This window comes from Pagrus pagrus (assembly GCF_965226575.1).
Source record: "Pagrus pagrus genome assembly, chromosome: 2".
NCBI classification, from domain to species: domain Eukaryota; kingdom Metazoa; phylum Chordata; class Actinopteri; order Spariformes; family Sparidae; genus Pagrus; species Pagrus pagrus.
The window spans coordinates 23905915-23926814 of record NC_140186.1 but is presented as its reverse complement, the minus strand read 5'-3'; the positions used below and the strand labels follow the sequence as shown (position 1 = coordinate 23926814).

The 20900-nt window shown below is 42.9% G+C and overlaps 1 protein-coding gene across 6 annotated transcripts; it reads left to right on the top strand.

Annotated features, from left to right (window-relative positions):
* The first annotated feature begins 860 nt into the window (after positions 1-860).
* LOC311264919 (dynamin-2-like) lies at positions 861-20900 on the top strand. 6 transcript variants are annotated; one of them, XM_084366123.1, is made up of 21 exons: positions 861-1263; positions 4058-4131; positions 4720-4869; positions 4953-5156; positions 6071-6169; positions 6753-6913; positions 7003-7145; positions 7231-7366; positions 7606-7673; positions 10586-10724; positions 11776-11862; positions 11994-12064; positions 13236-13290; positions 13524-13535; positions 14717-14827; positions 15024-15133; positions 16111-16222; positions 17304-17471; positions 17596-17822; positions 19086-19334; positions 19574-20900. In XM_084366123.1, the coding sequence occupies exons 1-21, from the start codon at positions 1103-1105 to the stop codon at positions 19641-19643; spliced, it is 2607 nt and encodes an 868-aa protein (XP_084222249.1). In that variant the 5' UTR covers positions 861-1102; the 3' UTR covers positions 19644-20900. The 6 variants fall into 6 exon arrangements, with proteins under 6 accessions (XP_084222249.1, XP_084222251.1, XP_084222248.1 ...); XM_084366122.1 differs by lacking the exon at positions 10586-10724 and adding an exon at positions 9068-9206 and having other exon boundaries at positions 862-1263; XM_084366125.1 differs by lacking the exon at positions 13524-13535.

Here is a 20900-nt window from a genome sequence, read left to right as displayed (position 1 = left end):
TGTGTGAATAAAACTTTAAAACGTGACCTCCTGTCTGAGTCACTTCAGATAGACTTTCGTCAGCAAATGTTGGAACATTTGGAAGACAGCAACTCCCATGATCCCACACTGCTTCACAGCATCGTCACAGTACGCCTGTGTTGTGATTCAGCTGCGTACTATGTGATCAAACTTGTGAATGTTTTCTTGATTAACTGATTAATTGTTTGGTCTATGAAATGTCAACGAAATTGCGAAAATCATGAAGGTTTTCCCAGAGCCAGCCAAGGTGAACATATCACAGCAAAGTATCAAGAAGAAACAAGCAGATCCGTTCTGAAAACAGGAGGATTGTTACTGAATAGTGACAGGACATACAATATACTAATATAACTCTGTAAGAGGCCTGCGTCTCTCGTCCTGTCTGCTGCTGAGGAATGTATTGTAGCAGGGACACATAAGGGTTGATTTTCATGCCAAACTGTCTTTAAAGGACAACACAGTTTTACTTTGTTAATATGTGGCAGACCCTGCCACCTTTCTAGCTTCAAACAGTGTTCTGGGACCTTATTTTCCTCTGAGAACAGCTCGTTTATTCAGTTATGAAAAAAAACAAAAAACATATTTCTGAGTTTTTATTTTTTTCCCCCAAAACTACAAAGTGCCCCTTTAAGTGTTTTCTTTCTCTTTCTCTTTTTAATCATGAAGACAAACAGACTTCCATTCCCCCTGATCCAAAGTGCAGGTCCCAAAGCTGTAAAAAACTGATGACATGTCTCTACACGATGACGGACGTCCCAGCTGACCAATGACCGAGGAGCGTCCCGCTGGAGGCGGAGCCACAATCTCCGGCGGAGGCTGGGTGTCGCCTGACCGGATGATGACAGAAGTTTCTTGGTCTAATGTGGCTACTTTTATCATGCAGTCAACCAGTTCATAATCCAGCCAGTGCTCTGACCTCAGCGGGGACTCTTGGCTCTGAACTGAGTTAAACTCTCAGACTCTGTGACAGACTGCGGTGCCGTCCGGGAACTTTTGGCTCGCTGGAAGAGCGACCCTCTGGGTCTTATTCAACCGGCCAGGAGAGCGGCACAGAGCCCGCTGGGCTGACCGAGCTGCCGCAATGGGAAACCGGGGAATGGAAGACCTCATCCCCCTCATCAACAAGCTCCAGGACGCCTTCAGCTCCATCGGACAGAGCTGCAACTTGGATCTGCCGCAGATAGCGGTCGTCGGTGGCCAGAGCGCAGGGAAGAGCTCCGTGTTGGAGAATTTCGTCGGAAGGTTGTAGCTACACGGTTTATATGTAGTCTTTGATTCTGTGAACATCATGTCTACTTTGTCGGAAGTGGTTTGTGGCTGTTGCTTTTAAGACAAACTGCGCCGAGCTTTTGCGTAAAAGTCGCCAACTAAGCACTTGGTTACGCGCTGTGTGTCGGCGCCTCCCAGTTTCTGCCCTAACGGGTTCTTTCCATTCTGGAGCTGAGCTATTCCCGATCGATTATTACGCATTTCACGCAAGTAAACATCTGTTAACTGAGAGGCTGAAAGCTGAGGGAGGATTGGTAAAAAAAATAATAAAAAGTGGGTTTAGTTTGGGAGCTCCACATCTTAAATCCATACAGTCAAAATTCCTGAGCAGGAACACGAACAGTCACTGCTTCATAATTCTGTCAAACATTTACAAAGGCTGTGTTTCCTTGAGACTTGTTGCCCCAGGGTTGTAAATACACCTTTACAGGCCTTATGTGACATAGGTCAGGTCAATGTTTGACTTGGGTGAGGCATGAACAGGTTGATGTCACCGTCAGATGGGTGAATTCATGCAGGCAAATGTACAAATGTCTTGAGTCAGCTCTGCCAGCACCGCCTGCGCTGCTGAATGTGAGGTTGATGAATGAGTCTGAAGGAATTTGAATTGTGGAGCCTCTTTGATGACAAATAGCAGCAAACCAACAGTTACATTAATGCCACATGTCAGGATGAGTCGGCTCAGGTTTTTCTCTCGAGCAATTGGGAGAAAATCCGTTCAGAGGAAAAGGAAAAGGGGGAGACAACATGGCCGTGTTGCTACTGAAGATTTCTGTGGCAGCTTTGTGTCTTTATCTCCGAGTGAAGGTGCCCGGAGAAGCGACCGCTTTACTCTTGTACACGTCAGAATGATTTCACTTGTTGTCCAAGAGATAGGGAATGTCGATTAGGCAGCCACGTCTCCTTTCTTTCCTGTTGCCTTTTGTCTCCGAGTCCCAAGCAGTGGCTGTGGGAGACAGTAGGGGCATTGATGTGTTTGTGCTGGGGTCATCAGTGATGTCACCAGCTGCACTGTCATGTGTATATGACACACTGGGTACCAGATACCCACAGAAGGCTACTTAGCTGTTTTCATGTTTGTTAACTCGAGGTGTAATGGTGGCTTGTTTGTAGGTAAATGGAGTAGGTTTAAGTCAGTCAGGAAAGATTATTTTCGTGATTGGTTACTTTGCTAATTATTTTCACAATCAAACGATTAATCGCTTTAGTCTTTAAAATGTCAACAAATAGTGAAAAATGCTCCAAAGTCCTTAATCTGTCCGAGAACTGTCCAAAACCCAGAAGACAAAGAAGCTGGAACCAGCAAATGTTTGACTGAAAGGATGAATTGATTCAGTCAGCTAGTGTCCCTCTCTGCTGGTCCTCGGGGACCCCCGCCACTTAGACTGACCCTTTACAGAATGAAAACAGGAGCTTTGTATGGTTGAACTAACACTTTATTATAATTGAACAGAATATTTTGTCCTGACAGACATGAAACTTCAATCATTCTTCTTGTACATGCTGCATGTTAGCTGTGACGACAGGGTCAAAAGCCAGAGGGGACTGGATTAGGGTTGTTCCTAACGACATTTAATGACTTAATGTATTGATTAACTGTTTTGTGTATGAAAAGTAAAAAAGAACTGTAAAAAAAGGTCTGACAATCAAGATGACAACTTCAATTGTCCCGTTTTGTCCGATTTACACACAAAAATAAAAAAAAGATTCACTTTGAAATGATAGAAAATAGAGAAAAGTGCCAAGATCTCACATTCAAACTAGAACATATTCAGCAAACAATCAATCAGCTAGTAGTTTCTAGATGGGATCCACTGATTTTGACTATAAAATGTGAAAATAACAACCAAAAGAGCCCATCAGAGTTCAACTAGTCTGACCAACAGCCAGAAGCCCAGCAGTATTTAACATGAAGATGTAAAACACAAAAAGTCCTCACATGTGGAGAGCTGTTATAAACAAATGTTGGGTGCGATATTTGCTGGTTAATGATATAATTGATTAACTGTCTGGTTGGTGATCGTATTAGTCACGCTGTGCTTTCATAAGTGACAGGAAGAGATGAGGAAAGAGGATGGGAATCACTGTTGTGTAACATCCTGACTGCTCTGTCAGCAGTGGACGACAGGGCGCATGTATATGTTCAAATGTGTGTGTGGACGGTTACCTTACGCTGGAACTCAGCTCAGTCTTTGCCGCTGACCTGGTAAACACACAGACAGACACACAGACACAGACAGGCACAGACATACAGTATGCCCGTAGCCTGGAGAGATGTGTAGTCAGTGACCTGGACATGATCACAGCTCTATTGAACAGGAGTTTCCATTTAGATGAACGTGCCTGTAACGAGACGGGGAAACAGAGAGACATGTTTCTTTCTCTTTGCACTATTTATAATAAATAGGGTTGTAAGTTAATCCTTGTCCGGCATCAATAATGCACACATGTAGGTGCACGGGCCAGTGGTGGTGATTTAGGGACAGGGTGAAAAAAACAGAAAAGGGCACCAGCTGTATGTGGTGGGGCAAAAGAGAGGGCACTTCACCATGTGTTGTGTACTGGATGGGCACCTCAGAGGACACATCATGCTTTATCCACCATAGAGGCAACCAAGAGGGCACTTTTGCGCCTTTTTTTTTTCGAAGTAAAAACATCACGTTGCTTAATTATTCATCTGGAAAAGTTTTTTATCCTGTTCTTGTTTTTAACACTTGTTGTTATCCTCGTATTTGTTTCTAACTTCACCTTCATCTTTCTCACTCAGGGACTTCTTGCCCAGAGGAAATGGCATCGTCACCCGTCGTCCTCTCATCCTCCAGCTGGTCAACAGTAAAGCAGGCGAGTTCCACACATGAGTCGGGAAAAGGGTTTACGCTCTTAAATCATTACAGAGTGTGAAGAAACAACAGTGTTGACGTTATGTTGGAGACATCTATGTATTGTGTTGCATAGATGTCTATAGAAGTTAGCATGCTAACCAGCTAGCCCCATTCTGTCCTGTGTCATAGTACACCTTTGTACCGGCAAGAGGTGATAGTCTGATAGTCTGATAGTCTGATAATAATTTTAAAAAAAAGGTCATAGTCCAGATTGGAGTAGCTGTAAATCACCTCTGTACTGCATCCCTTGTCATCAAACTGGCACCATGACTGACTGAGCCATGAGCTAATTAGCTAACAGTAGCTAGCCACATCCAAGGATAGCTAGCAAAGAGCGGCAGCAGTAGTCGTCACTTACTCTGTTGATATGTTGCTCCCTATGTTTTTGGAGCCACCTTTGAATTCTGGCCATATTTTACAAATTACACCTTTTAAAAGCTTATTACATGTTTTATGCAACTAATTTATTCCTTAAAGTTCCTGCATTGCTCCTCTTTGTGCCATCTTCCCCTCTCCCGCGTGTAATGCTCTTATTGTCTCCATGTAGAGTATGCAGAGTTCCTGCACTGTAAGGGACGCAAGTTTGTGGACTTTGATGAGGTCCGTCTGGAGATTGAAGCGGAGACTGACCGGCTCACCGGATCCAACAAGGGCATCTCACCCATCCCCATCAACCTCCGCGTCTACTCCCCTAATGGTAACACTCACAGACAAATACAAACTCAGCCTCCTCGGTGCAGGTTTCAGCCTCTGTCTGACTTCCTACTTTTGCCGTCTCAGTGCTGAACCTGACCCTGATCGACCTGCCCGGGATGACCAAGGTGGCTGTGGGAGACCAGCCCCATGACATCGAGCACCAGATTAGAGAGATGCTGATGCAGTTCATCACCAAGGAGAGCTGTCTGGTCCTGGCCGTCACCCCGGCCAACATGGACCTGGCCAACTCCGACGCCCTCAAGATCGCCAAGGAGGTGGACCCTCAGGGTGAGATCTTTTTGTCTTTTGCTACATCCTGTCTGGGTATTTCTCTAAATGTAACCATCTTTTGGTCTAAATTTAAACAAGGCTAATTACTCTTTGCTGTATCTTGCAGCCATTATCACTCTTACTCTTTCTATTAATCTTTGCCTCAGTGCAGGAGCCGGCCCGGTCGTAAGAATAATTAACAGTTACATTATTAAAAGACTTCCTGGCAGCATACATGTACTGACTGAAGATTAGTCACAAGTTATATATGAATGTAATTATCTCCACCTCTGGCCTTCTTTCATCCAAATGTTATTAACCATTTATTAACTACTCTACCTACTGTGTGCAGACAGTTTAGTACTTTGAACAAATGTTCACATTAGGCATACCTTAAAGGTGCAATATGGAAAGTTGGAAATAGTTGAAAATATTAAAAAGTTAACAAAGTTAGCACTGAATGTAGAGAGAGAATTATTTTTTCATGTATTGCGTTGCAGTGATATCTACTTATGTTAGCTTGTTAATCAGTTAGCCTTGGCCCATCCTGGTCCAAAGCCCCTGTGCTAGTAAACACCAACACTTCCCCAGTGCTCTGAACTCATAGTCAGGACAGCTAGCTGCACGGCTAATTCAGCTAACTAGCTAACAGCAGTTACAGTTAGCAGCAGTTAGTAGTTACTCTGGTGATTTGCTGCCCCCTATTTGTTTTTAGGATGAATTTGACATGTGGCCAGTTCTTACATATTGCACCTTTAAGGTTAAGTTTGCTTGCATTTCCTGATAATTCCCATAACTGCTAGCATATAGCAGATGCAACAACACACTGGGGGTTATTGAACTTGGTTAAGTAATGTAATAAAATTATCTCTCTAAACGCTGAAAATGCTCTTCCATGTGTGAGTACTGGAACATAATCACTTTGTTTTCAGGGCTGCGGACTATCGGCGTGATCACAAAGCTGGACCTGATGGACGAGGGGACAGATGCACGAGACATCCTGGAAAACAAACTACTGCCACTCCGCAGAGGTAAGACCACACAGATCATCGGTTGAAAGAAAATAAATGGCAAATGTTTTGATAATCAATTCATCAAATAATTGCAAGCAAAAATGTCAAACATTTGGTTCCAGCTTCTTAAATATGAGGATTTGTTTGATTTTGTTTGGTCATTTATGACAGTGAATGAAGAGACTTTGGTTTTTGGACTCTTGGTGGGACAAAAGAAGCAATTTCACTTTGACTATTTTTGCTTTTTTTTCATACATTTTTCAACCTTTATGTCTTAAAGGTTACTCTTTAAATGGTGAAAACATTCTGCACATTAATTGATAATGAATATAATAGTTGCAGCGCATATTAAATGAGTTGTGTTGGTTGCCTCTGTGCATTGGATTGGAAATGAAAGAATGCCTGTGAGATTGATGAATATATGAATATGTGGTTACAAATCCTATGCAGCCCGTCGTCTTGATACATTCTGAGGTGATGCTCTGCTTCTTGTGTTCAGCCTGGTGAAACACTCTTGGATTAGGGATCGGCCTCAAAAGCATTCGACTGTTACTTTCATTACAAACAAATCTTTGGGTGCCTTGTGTGTATTTGTCTTTAGGGTACATCGGGGTGGTGAACCGTAGTCAAAAGGACATCGATGGGAAGAAAGACATCCGTGCTGCTTTGGCTGCTGAGAGGAAGTTCTTCCTGTCTCACCCTGCATACAGACACATCGCAGAACGCATGGGCACACCACACCTGCAGAAGACGCTCAATCAGGTGAGACACACACCTGATCAAACGTGTTTTTATGTGTGTGTTTTTACATTTTTCATGGTAAATCTTTTTTTACCTTTACTTTTCTCCAGCAACTTACCAACCACATCCGTGACACGTTGCCAGGGTTACGCAGTAAGCTGCAGAGCCAGCTGCTGTCACTGGAGAAGGAGGTGGAGGAGTACAAGAACTTCCGTCCTGACGACCCTACACGCAAGACCAAGGCCTTACTCCAGTCAGTGCATACACACACACAGATGCAGACACACACGGATAGTCATTACAGTACAGTACTTCAATGTACTGCGTGCAATCTGCAGGATGGTGCAGCAGTTTGGCGTGGACTTTGAGAAGTGCATCGAAGGGTCTGGAGATCAGGTGGACACCTCCAACTTGTCTGGCGGAGCGAAGATCAACCGCATCTTTCACGAGCGTTTTCCCTTTGAGCTGGTGAAGGTGACTGACGTTTGTTTTCATCATGATAATTACCATTAAGTGGATAAGGAGTTGCTCTCCGTTATTTTCCTGTCAGATGGCTCAAGTTGTCACCTCTAAGTTAATGATGTGTTCACACCACTGATGTTTTAATCTCCATAAATCCTTTATCACACTGTAGCTGTGTTGCATGAGCTCTCATGTTTGTTTTCTGTTCCAGTACAAATACAATCAAAGCTTTATTTCTCACTTTGTCTCAGATGGAGTTTGATGAGAAGGAGCTGAGGAAAGAGATCAGTTACGCCATCAAGAACATCCACGGAGTCAGGCAAGTTGAGACAGTGCTTCACATGTAGCAGCGAGCCACCTCTTTCTCTGTTTGTGTTCATTCAGCCTTATAAAGACCTGCGGTCGATGTCTGTCCTGTTTTACACGTCTCTTCTGTCTGCCTCTGTTTTCTTCTACCTATCTTCTATCTTATTTTGTCTCCTTGGCTCCTTGTAAGCCTTACGTTCCTCTTCCACGCCACTTCTTCCAGTTTTTTCTTCCACTTCCACTCCTCATTTAGTCTTCCTTACTGACGTTTACATGCACAAAATATCCCAGTTTTTATTCCTATCAAGCTGTTGACATGGCTTATGAAAATGAATATTACACTAATGTTTGTGTTTACATGCAGCCGTGCATACTCCAATGAGTATGTCGTTTATCATGTAACAGCTGGAGCCGCTTCTGCAATTTTACTTCTTGCTGTTAAAATAAGATCTTTTCGAAGTTTTCCACCGGTGTCGGACTTGTTTGACGGTGACAACGCAGCCTCCCTCTAAGCTTGGGCTGATATTACATATCATCCACTGTCCAGATATTTCCCGTCATATGTAATATATTTCACAATATCGAATATTGAACAACTGTTATGGCATCTTTGGGCTTTTACTTTGAAAAGCAAATGCAAGCTGATGTGTCATGGCAGTGGAGGCAACGCGCGTCTATTTTACTAGATGGGAATGAGACCAGGACATTTAACATACAAACATGGAGAAAAAGGTGAGCCAAGGGATTTGAATGAGACAAAATGTAGTTTTCGCCGTAAGACGATAATGTCTATCGCGATAATTGTTGTTTTTGGATATCGCTCAAGTTTACCTCCCTCTTTCATTCCTTCAACAACCTTCTTGAAAAAGCCAACGTTGCAACTTTTGTGCCCATCAAAAAACTGCAAAAGTAGGTTTTCCTCTTTTTCCGACCAGAAATGTGATCTAATCCTATGGACATGCATCTCTACCCCACCATCCTTGCAAACTGTTGGCTAGTTGGTTTGTGTACAACACATCCATGACAACACACAGGGTTTCCTGTAAACACGCAAAAAGCTGTGTGATGCAAACTTCAGTTAAAGCCCCAAATGAGACATATACAGGCCGTATACATGTCAGAAGACTGCTTCTAAAACCAGAATAATGTCAGCGTATCCTACACGTCTTAATCTGAAAATGCTGTGTTTGGACTAAGGCCTGCATAAGAGAATCAGCTGTTTACATGACCCGTATTATATCTGGTATAATAGTGAAATGTTAGTGTGCATGTAAACATAGTCAGTGTCTGTCTGCTCATGTCTTACTTCATCTGTGTGCCCATCTCACACTCTTCCTGTGTGTCTATCTACCCCCTCCCCTCTCCTACTCCATGTCTCCATGTCTGTCTTGTGTGTATGTCCTTCAGGACAGGCCTGTTCACTCCAGATCTGGCGTTTGAGGCCATAGTGAAAAAGCAGATCATTAAGCTGAAAGAGCCCTGTCTGAAATGCATCGACCTGGTCATCCAGGAGCTCATCAACACAGTCAGGCAGTGCACTAATAAGGTATCACTGCATGGTCTCCGGCCCGGCTGCCACACCTGTACATACACACCGCAGAGACCAGCCAGCTTTAGGGCAGGGGCCATTTTTGTGCCAACTGTTTGATAAAGCCGTTTCTTTAGCGATGTTTTTACATCATTTCGTCAACTTTAAATCAAAATAAAGTGGGTGAATTCAACTGAAGGGTTACATTTTTTATAGTTGTGTAAAAAACACTGAATATATCATTTGAATGTCGCGGCTGTACTACAGTGCACCGGAGTGCTGTTGTGTTGTCAGAAACAGACGGGCTGTAACATGTTCCTGTGCAGGTTCATTACAAAACAAGCTGCAGGGCTCACTTTTATGCGACAGCTATAAACAGAGTCTACAGCCGTGCGAGCAGCTCTGTGAGGCTGCACTGAGGCAAAGTGGAGCTTTGGGCTAAAAGCTAACATGCTGAAATTTAGCAGGGAGAAAGTTACCTCTGTTCACCAGCTTACTTTAGTGTGTTAGCACGCTAAGCTGGTTTTATTCCTCTGTGTTAAGGGGCTTTTGCATATAGTGCATAGGCTCAGACTGTGATGATGACTTTCATTAGTTTTGCAGATATTTGGTCACGAACAAAAGTGTTAGACAAATTTAAATTTTGACCTGGTTGTACTGATGATCACCAATAAGTGATCATCATCTGGCAAATACAAGTGTCCCAATGTACAAGATTTCATGGCAATCCAGCCAGTAGTTGTAGTTACATGCTTTACTGTTAAAAAACACATTATTTTCTCATACTGTCCCCTGTTGCACCCCCTGTTTCAACCTCTGTCTGACTCTTTAAGGCCCCCCTTCAGAAAACCCCAGTCTTCTCTGATTGGTCAGCTCTCACAGGCCTGAGCAGGCACTGACCAATCTGTTCCCACATCAGCTCTGCTGGTGTTTTTGAATTAACGCCCGTGTTGGGGGCGTGGCTGGTGGCGGTGACTGTATAGTTGTGACATCACAACCTTACAGAAGTCCTGCCAGCGCAGTTTCTGACTGTGTGCATTTTTCTCTATTGACGTGCTTTAAAAAGAGAAGAAATGGGAATCTCACCTTCTACAATATGGGACCTTTAAAATAAACAGGAAGATTAAATTGCAATGAACTCTTTTGAGAACCTGCAGCTTGTTTCTGTCGTGTACATGAAGTAGAACTAACTAAATACCTGTTTTTTTTCCTTTGTCATATTCCTCAATCTTCATCATTCTCTTTTCCTTTTAAAAACTTTATCTTTCCCCCAAACTATTCCCTCCAACTTTCATTTTCCTACCACCGTTCCCTTTTTCCCTCATCACGACCTACGCTGCACCACCTCCTCCTTCACCTGACATTAAACCTCCAACTCCCATGATGCCTCACCACAGGACAGGCCTGTTCACCCCAGACATGGCGTTTGAGGCCATAGTGAAAAAGCAGGTCATTAAGCTGAAAGATCCGTGTCTGAAATGTGTCGACCTGGTCGTCACCGAGCTTGTCACCCTGATCAGGAAGTGCGCTGAAAAGGTAAAGAGCGGAGAGAGACAGCTTAGAAAATAGATGGATGGAGAGAGAGGAGTGAAGGGGAAATGAAAGCGAAGAGTGATAGAGAGCAATCAAAGAAATGACAAAAATCACACGGATCACAAACATAATAATGAACTAACGTGTCACTGTCTAGCGTTGTTGATCGTTTCCCCTCACCGCTGCTTGAAGGCTTCACTCGGCACAGCTCCTCCCCACCTCACCTCACCCTGCGGGTCCCTCCTTAATGACAAATCTAAATGAGTCCATACTGATCCTCGCCCAGCCCACTCACCCCATCAGCACTGCGAGTGGTGATTTATGTAACAACCCCTCATCCTGCCTCACTTATCAAATCAGATCCCAACTGACACTAAGAAATTTGCCTGGCTGTTTTCCACCCTGTCTTGTCAAGGGAGATTTTCATGGGTTTTTTTCTGTGATACAACCTTTTTTTGCACCACTGACAACAATAATTCACCCACACCGTCCCCCCATAAGACCCATTAGACCCTACCCAATCTTCTTCTCTTTCTGGACCAATGACTGTAATGAAAAATGGACGACGCGTCTCCACTTCCTCCCACTGTAAATCAAAGGAGCCAAAAAAGACAGAGTGCTGCCATCATGCACTGATGATGTCATTTTCTGTGCAGTAGTGATCGGGGGAGGGTGCTGTGATATCAAGGGTTTTTTTAAGAAGAGAAGTCGTGTCGTCCATCTTTATATTCAGTCATTGTTCCCGACTTTAACCTCATCTTTTCTCCTCATTCCCTCACTGATTTGTTGGGGCTTGCTATCAGCTTGAGATGATTTTATGCTAATGATGATTTTTAATTCACGTCATGTTACAAGTAAAGAAATCTCGAGCTGATACGGAAGTCGTTGCATGCCTCCTCGGTCATATTGTGTCAAATGTCTTCCCTCATATTTGTGTTTATATTCTATATGATTATGTTGCTTATGAGGATGTGAGCCTACACAGGCGTGTGTGTCCTTTAATCACGGTGCCTGCAGCAGTGTGTGTGTCTCCTGTGTGTGTTCGTGCCTACAGCTGGGATCGTACCCTCGACTGAGAGAAGAGACCGAGAGAATCGTCACCACCTACGTCAGAGAGAGAGACAGCAAGACCAAAGACCAGGTGGGTGTGTGTGTGTGTGTGTGTGTGTGTGTGTGTGCGTGTGTGTGTGCGCGCGCAGCCTACCTGTACATTTGTACGATCACTTCTTCACTTCTTTGCATACATAACATGTGTGATGTTTTGCCTCTCAGGTGCTGCTGTTGATTGACATTGAGCTGTCCTACATCAACACTAACCATGAGGACTTCATTGGATTTGCCAAGTAAGACGTAAATTCACGTACTCAGGAAAATAAGACGCAACTCTTGGTATTCTATGAACCATCATTTAAAGGGGCACTATGTAGTTTTGGAGAAGAAATTCATACTCAGAATTTTAATATTTACAATATTAATGAGGTAATTTTTTATTTTTTTACTTTTTCTTTTCCATAACTGATAAACAAGCTGTTCTCAGAGGAAAGTAAGGTCCCAAGTACATCTATTCGAGAGGTGGCAGGGTCCGCCACATATAAACAAAGTAAAACAGTTTGAAGTTGTGTTGTCCTGTAAGGTCAGTTTGTTTATTCAGTCATGAAAACAAAGAGAGTTTGTTGATTTAGTTTGTTTAGGCATAAAAAATCAGCCCTTGAAGGTTTCTCTTCTCTCTTTGATTAAAATGTCTTCTCCAAAACTTCATAGTGCACCTTTAAGCAAAAATACCAAACACATCCGTGTTCCAGTCTCTGTTTAGTGTTTATTTGCTGCTTTTCTTTATCATTTGTGACAAGAAGATTAAATGTCTTGGTTTTATACTGCTGATCAACAAAATAAGTGATGTGAAGTCTTTAAGAAATTGTGACAGATTCACTGTTCTGTGAAACTTCATAGACCAAACCACGGCTCCAGACTGCGACCGTTTAGTTGCATTTTATGAACCATTTTTATAGACAGTGCAACTAAGTTTTCTAATTAGGAGCACCTGTGCAACTTGCAAATATGCCCCCCATGATTTAGTTTGTTTTTTTTAAATATTCATCGTCATCGTATATCATGTGAAACTACAGGAGCAGTGTTTCCACTGCTATGAAAAAAGAAATCACAAAAGACAACAAAATGTTCCTCCATCAATTATCTGATCTACTTCCTGAATATATATGTGGGTTATTGCAAACATGTAAAAACAGAACATTGTTGTTTCTCTAAATTGTCTATTTAATACTAGAGGATTAATCAATGATGGAAGAAATATGAATATATTGCGTTGCATGTCAATTTAAGTGGTGTTCCTCAATTTTCAGTAAGTAGCACCACTGCTACCAGTGTAAAGAGTCAGTCGGGACCTCTGCAGACTACATAAGAAAACAACAGATGGAAATTCCTCCTCTGCAGCCTGTTTTGAATTTGCACTGTGTCTTCGACCGGAGTTTATATTATTGACTCTCTCTCCTGCAGTGCTCAGCAGAGGACTGCTGCTAACGCCACCAAGAAGAGAGTCATGCCCAATCAGGTAACTCACCCGTTTAAACACATACACTGTATCCCTCCATATACAGCCCTCACACCACTGTAGCATCATAGCAGCTGCTTTCTCCTGCTGTTTATTTCTTTATCTCTTGTTCTGTCTGTCATTGTCTCAGCCCGTCTCGCCTGTTTACATACTCTTGTCTGTGCCCCTCTTGTCCTTTCTCTTTATTTCCTCTTCCTCTTCCTTCTCCTGTGTTCCTCCTCTTTACGGTCTAGGGAGAGATTCTTGTAAGTACCGTTCCCCCCCTGCACCTCCACTGGTCACTTCCTCTTTGGGTGGGTGGGGGAGTCAACAGTCATTCAGACCATGTCGAGAGACAAGATTTGTGCTCCTTGATGAAGAAGAGGGAAGTGAAAGAGTTACACTCATGGATGACTCATGAGAATTTCTCACCCAGCGAAAGGCCCAAACAAGCTTTTTCTCATCCTGTTTTGATTCTGTACTGCTCGACCCGCTACACATCTGTGTCCCACTGACTGTTTCAATAAACTCTCTTCAGCCTCAGCGTGAATAAAATATAATGGCATTTTCCACTGGCAGCAGCAGTTTCACGATGCGATTCATCTGTTTGTTTTTATTACTCGCTGTCTCCTCAATAATTTAAACTACCGGCTGCAGCTTTTTTATTCTGTGGCTCAAGTAGGTAGTAGTAGGTAGGTAAAGTAGGTGGTTGTATAGCGGGCTAAAAGGCTTTTGATGTTACCAAAAAAAACCAAATGTGTACTCTTTAAAGATGGTGTAATAAAGGGCTGAATGGCTTTAAAACTGTTATTTATAATTATATAACTCTAATCTTTGTTGGCACTACAGGGGAATAATTAACAACCAAAAGAAAATAAACAGCAACAAAATAACATCCCCGGCCAATAATCTCACAGTGCAGCCCAACTGAAACCAGCCCTGATTAAAATGCTGGTCTATTGAGAAAATGCTTTTCAGGCCCCAGGGGAAACTTTAGTTGCAGCACCACAGCCTCTAACTGGGACAAACTGGCTGCACGGCTGACTCCCAGCTCCATAATACATTCGTGGTTACACCACCCAGACTAGGGTACTGCATATGTCTGCTTATTATCCCTGTGTGTCTTCTTGTCCGTCAGTCTGACAGAGAGAGGGATGCAGAGAAGGTGACCTTTCATCAGAGCCTGTCTGTCATCATCTGTTTTCAGTGTCTTTGTTTGTGGTGTGTTTTCAGCTCATGCTGTGTGGGTTGATCTCACTGCAGTGTGCTCTTTCTTTATGAAGATCACTGTTGTACTTGCATGACTGTTGAAGCCAATTCTCTGCTATATGTCTGTATTTCTGTCTTTCATTTGTTTCTAGTGCTGTACTTGCTTGCCCTAGATACATACATGTTACCCCTCTTGCGGGGTGTGTAGTTGAGTCAACTGTTGGACTCTCGTGTGCAGGTGATCCGCAGAGGCTGGCTCACCATCAACATCAGTATCATGAAGGGAGGATCCAAGGACTACTGGTTTGTCCTGACTGCTGAGTCTCTCTCCTGGTACAAAGACGAGGAGGTAAGGCTGCTTATTGGACACTAAAAGCATGAAAACGTAGAGTTTACTCTTTATTGATGCCATGGAGAGGAAGTGGACGAAAGTTCCTGCTAACGCCCGTTAATTAATTACTGTGGTGCTCTGTTGAGTTGAGGCTTTGTTTGTTGTAGTCTTCCTGCTTTTATATTGGTCATTTCATCACTGGGTGTTTTATCAGGAGAAAGAGAAGAAGTACATGCTGCCTCTGGACAACCTGAAGCTGAGAGACGTGGAGAAGGGCTTCATGTCCAGCAAACACGTCTTTGCCATCTTCAACACAGAACAGAGGTGTGGACGCTATGATGTTATGTTCATCTGTTAATTAGTCTTTGGTGAACCCTCAAAGACGTATGACAAGTTTTGGGGTGCCAGTCTCTCCTGTGTTCATTTTGTTTTTCCGATCCTATGTAGCGGTCAACATCGAGCGCCATTAATCATTAGATGCAGGAGAACCTTAAAGGGGCGATATGTACGAATTTTAGCTGAGAATGTTCAAATATCAAGTCAATTATCAACAGAATGAGAATAAATAACAGTTTTGACAGATATCTACTGAGATTAGCATGTTAACCAGCTAGCCCTGGCCCAGCCAAAAGCTACTTCAAACTGCTAACTGCACAGCTAACTGAGCTAACATCTACAATTAGAGGTAGTTAGCTGTTAATCTGGTGATATGCTGCCCTTGATTTGTTTTGAGTATGAGTTTGACAGGTGGCCAGTTCTTACATATTGCACCGTAACTTTCTGTCTGGCTCATTTAAAAGTCCAAATTTTACATTAGCTTTGTCTGAGAAAGGATGAATTTACCAGAAAAGTATTGTTTTGCTTTTACTGTGAACTCAGGAAGTTTAGTTTTTTTTAATTATTATTATTTAAAAAGATGTACTTGGATGTTTTAGGCTTGCGTATGCATTTTTTTTTCCCATATCTGACCTTTCCTTAGCAAGTTACTGCCATATATTAAAATATTATCCCAGGTGTTTTTCAGTGAAAAATGTGTAATCCTGCATTCCATTTGATGACCATGTAGAAAGCTCAGAGTTAAAATAAAGGTTATCAGTTCATAACAGAGGACACTGAAGCAAAAGGGACTTTTTTTCCTGAGAAATGTTTGATCCACTGGTGCGATCACGTTCACTACAGAACCCCTGAATGCCTAAAGCGTATGGTCAGGATTAGTAGTTCAAATGTTTATGAACACTACACAAAAAAAAACTATTTTAAGTGTTAATGTGTGTGTGTGTATATACGTGTGTGTCTTACAGGAATGTGTATAAAGACCTGCGTCAGATTGAGCTGGCATGTGACACTCAGGAGGACGTCGACAGCTGGAAGGCTTCGTTCCTCAGAGCTGGCGTTTACCCAGAGAAAGACCAGGTGCACGAGAGTGTTCTCACACGTTGAATGCTATTTAGGATTCCAGCTTTTCTTTTTAAATATGGCCGAGGGATATTTAAAGATACACAACACTCCCTGTTTTTATACACTCATACAATTTAATGCAGCCTGGTGCAACAGCTCTAGATCAATGGCAAGTTTATATTAAAAATGTTTGTAAATGGGGTGGACCAAACAAAGAAGCACTTCTCAGTTTAATATAGTCCAGCTCAACTACAACCTCAGTAACAAAAATATGTGGAAAGTAGAGTTAATGGCAGAACAGTTGTGTTGGATTAGATTTTACAGGTGTACAAAATAAAGTTGCCAGTACCCGTTTGTTGACCAGAGAGTGTGGTCACCTGTTCATATATTTATTGGAGTAAGATTAGTTTGTGGACACATTTTTAACCTCCATTCTACACTTTTACCCAGTTACACAACCACACTGTGTGCAACAGCTCGCTCAGCTCACAGCCCTGCTGGTCCAAGATGCAAAGTGGGAATCCAATATCCAGGCCAAAGCTATCCACTGTTTACGTTCCCCACTAGTGTATTCAGGTCATGTACTAAAAAATTTACACCCAGCATTTTTAAAAAAGACTGGTGTCCTCACATGTATTCACACTGGAGAGTGTATCCTGAAAGATCTGATATTAATGGTGGAAATACTGGTGTAGTGTTGATGTGTCTTCAAGGTGCACGGTGTAGTTTTGGAGAAGAAATTTGAATCAGAAGAGAAATATCTTCACTGACTGATTTTTTTATGCCGAAACAAAATAAATAAACAAGGTTGACTTTGTTTTAATGCCATGCCGTAGCACCAGACTACAGAGCAGCTTCTTTCCTCGAGCTGTTAGATCCCTCAATTCATCCTCAGCACTCCGCTGTAAGAAATAGTATTTTATGACTTATTGGACACAGATAAGTAGGAATCTGCACACAAACAAAAACACAGAAACTGATTTCTCACTTGCTTAATAACCAAAAAAGGTCAGACACTGGCAGAAAACAATCTATGGGGGGGGGGGGAATTGGTGGGCCTTTAACGAACCTCTGTTCCTGTCTTGGTCTTCTCCAGCCTGAGAGCGAAGACGCGATGAATCCTAGCGACACTGTGTCCATGGACCCGCAGCTGGAACGGCAGGTGGAGACCATCCGCAACCTCGTGGACTCGTACATCGGCATCGTCAACAAGTCCATCAGAGACCTCATGCCCAAGACCATCATGCACCTCATGATCAACAGTGTACGTCTCTTTTTTACCATTAGTCATACTCAACTATAAGTGTACTGAGATCTGGAGAGGTATACTTAATGAAAACTGAGTTGGAAAGTAATTCATCCTTTCCTTTATCCTCTGCTGTCTCCAGGCGAAGGACTTCATCCACTCTGAGCTGCTGGCCTACCTGTACTCAGCCGCGGACCAGGGCAGTCTGATGGAGGAGTCGGCAGAGCAGGCCCAGAGGAGAGATGAGATGCTGAGGATGTATCACGCTCTGAAAGAGGCCCTGGTCCTCATCGGAGACATCAGCACCACCACTGTTTCTGTCCCACTGCCTCCACCTGTAGACGACAGCTGGATCGCCAAGGAGCAAAGGTAACAAACACGGATATGAGTGAGTGAGTGTACATGCACACTTGTAACCTGGTTATGATCAGGTTTTTGGAGCATCCAGGTTATGTTTTGCACATGTGAACCTGGATATAGAAACCAGGATGCTGTGGCATGTAAACACCTTATCTAGGTCTCTGAACTATCTTCATAGTGGCTGGTATGGTGATAAATCAAGAGACACCTGCAGGCAGATGATCAGGAACATGGATACTATTATGATCATATATGCAGGGAGATGAATAACCAGGTTTCTCAAGTTCCATTTAAGCACCATATCCTGAATATAATTTAAAAAACAGGATACTAAAGCACATGTAAGCACAGGTAACCCGGTATCTGCTTATCTGTGTGTACTCTATGTGGGCCGACGACAAAGGTAATTTAGAAACAGTGTCACCATTACATAGTTTGCCCACCAGAGAGCACTGCCGAGTTGTGAAAACAAATGTTCTTACCATAATGATTGTAATATAGGTGCTAGGTATCTGGCAATAGTGTTCTCCTTTGTTCTTACTGACGTAAAAAAAAATGTAATCCTGCAGATCAGGGTATCGTAGAGGGTGCATCTTATCCAGACCAAAGTCACGTCTAAGACTGCCTCAGCGCTGCATCACCCCCTTCAACGAGGCATTATAACCAGCTGATAAAAAAGTGATTGAGTCCGGCAGATGAGAGAGATATGTATAAAATTTGTCAAATTAACAAGAAGACCCAAATAATTAAGAATTTGTCATTGACAGCATTTCACAAAGGCTAAAAGGCTTCTCCTATCAGCAACTCACACAACTGAGCAGTTTTATAAGGGAGTCTGGGGGAATTTCACCCCGTCATCTCTGTGCTGTTGTTGACTGTGGTTAGTATGGTTGCTTTGAGCTATAATATGTTGGTGAACGTTTGTAGACTGCTGTAGTGCGAAACCTCTCAAAGCCTTTTAAATGAATACAAAAAAATAAATAAATGTTGCGCACCATTTACAATGACGTCATTATAGACTGACCCCTCAGCACCCCCAACTGCGACTGACTTCCCATGTCCTTGTTCACACAACAGTTTGAGTGCACTGCCACCTGATGCAACTAAATGAAATATTATGTAACTGTATTTAAGAATGTAATCCCAATTATAATCTTTTTTCTTTTTTTGCATAATCTGCTTATAAAAATATATTATATATATATATATAATATAAAAATGTTATTTAATTGGCATCTCTATACTCAGTACCCTCCTCTCTCTCTGTGTCAGTCCTCCACCGGCTTCCCGTGCTGCCGCAGCGACAGCACCTCCTCCTGGCCGACCCCCAGCAGTGAGGGGTCCCACCCCGGGCCCTCCGCCCCCCCTCAACCCATCGCCGGCTTTCGGAGCACCGCCGGTACCGTCTCGACCCGGCCCCGGCCAAGCGGCCTACGCAGGCGATCCCAACTCTGGTGTTGTGCCTCTCGTCCCCTCGAGGCCGGCCCGCGTGCCTCCTGCACTTCCGCCAGGGATCCCCAGGTAATGTCCCCACACACACACACACACTCACACACACACACACACACACAAAGACATTCTGACGCCTTCATTTATGGCTTTGGTACTGGTGGAAGACTGCTGGTGACGGGTTGTACTGCACATTCTGCTTTTGGTGGTTTGGGAATCATTGGCGCATGATTATCTGATGATGTTTTGCCTTGCATGTTTCTTCTCTCCCTCCCCCTCCCCCAAATCCTCCCCCCCCCCTCTTCCTGCAGCAGAAGACCACCGGCTGCTCCCAACCGACCCACTATCATACGTCCTTCAGAGCCCTCCCTGCTTGACTAGAAACACACACACACACACGAAAACACTCTTCTTTTTGTTTACACTTTTGTATTTCTCTTATTCCTTTTATTTCATGTATATTCCTATAACTACAAACTTTGTCCTACTGTAATTGGTAATCTGATGCTGTTTCAGTCTGTGCGTTTCAGAAGCATTATGTATGTAATTTTGACTTTAAGTGTAGGTAGCTTTTTTTTAACAAAGTATATGATGAAATATTCTGCGTTCAGTATTATAAAAAGGGATACATTTGATGATTTAATTGACTTAAAGGTTATAAACCAGCAGGTCGTCTTTGAATTTTGCTTGTGTCATTTGAAATGAAATGTGTCTCAAAAACAATATATGATTCTTAACTTTTATATAATGGAAGAAAACACTTTTAGGAGTAATTGTTCTCTGAGTTGGATGCTTGCTAACGTTTTGTCAGTAATCTTACACACTAAGCACCTCATTAAGTAAGCAGCACTTTTGAGTAGAGTCCCTTTTCTCTTCATTGTTGGTATTTTCACATTCTCAAAGTCAGCCTTCAAATGAGCTTATTTTAATTAGACTGATCAATGCAATCTGTACGCTTCAGTATTTTGGCTAATTAAGTTTTATCAAGTGCAGCGCAGTTGATGTAAGACTGACCTCCCGCCATTGCACATGATGAAATTCGCATCCAAGTGCCTTGAGCAAACATTATCTTCTAAGTACTCATTATCATCTAAAAAAGCCATAACTAGAAACAATGATCTTTTAATAAAATGGCCTCTCTTTCAGAAGGTGTATACAGTGATGGACTGAATAAAAGAGTAGAAGAAGAAGGTGTGGTGGCCGCTGTTTTTTCTTGCTCATTCATTCTTTGCTCCATTTCTTCTCTCACATTCTCATGCACCACCAAGCCTTCCTTTGTTTTGTTTTTTTGACCTCCTCTCTTGTCGCATCTGTTGTTCAATCTGCCGTTTCCACGCACAGACAGCAAACATGTGCTACACGTACTTCCTGTCACTGTATGACGCTGTGAGCGTACAGTTCAGTGAATCCAGGTCGAGACCCCTTGACTTGCAGGATAGTCAAAAGGAGACGGCCATGCAGAACAGGAACGTCTCACTTTTCTGTGTGCAGCCTGGCACGTCCGTCCTACCTTACTGTATGATGGAGCTGTCAGTTACCATGGTAACCGTGGTTGCCAGTGGCAACAGCACAGTACAGATAGTGTTGCTCACTGCTTTGGCGCTGCTCGGCAGGAATGAATAAAGGTATGCAGTCCCA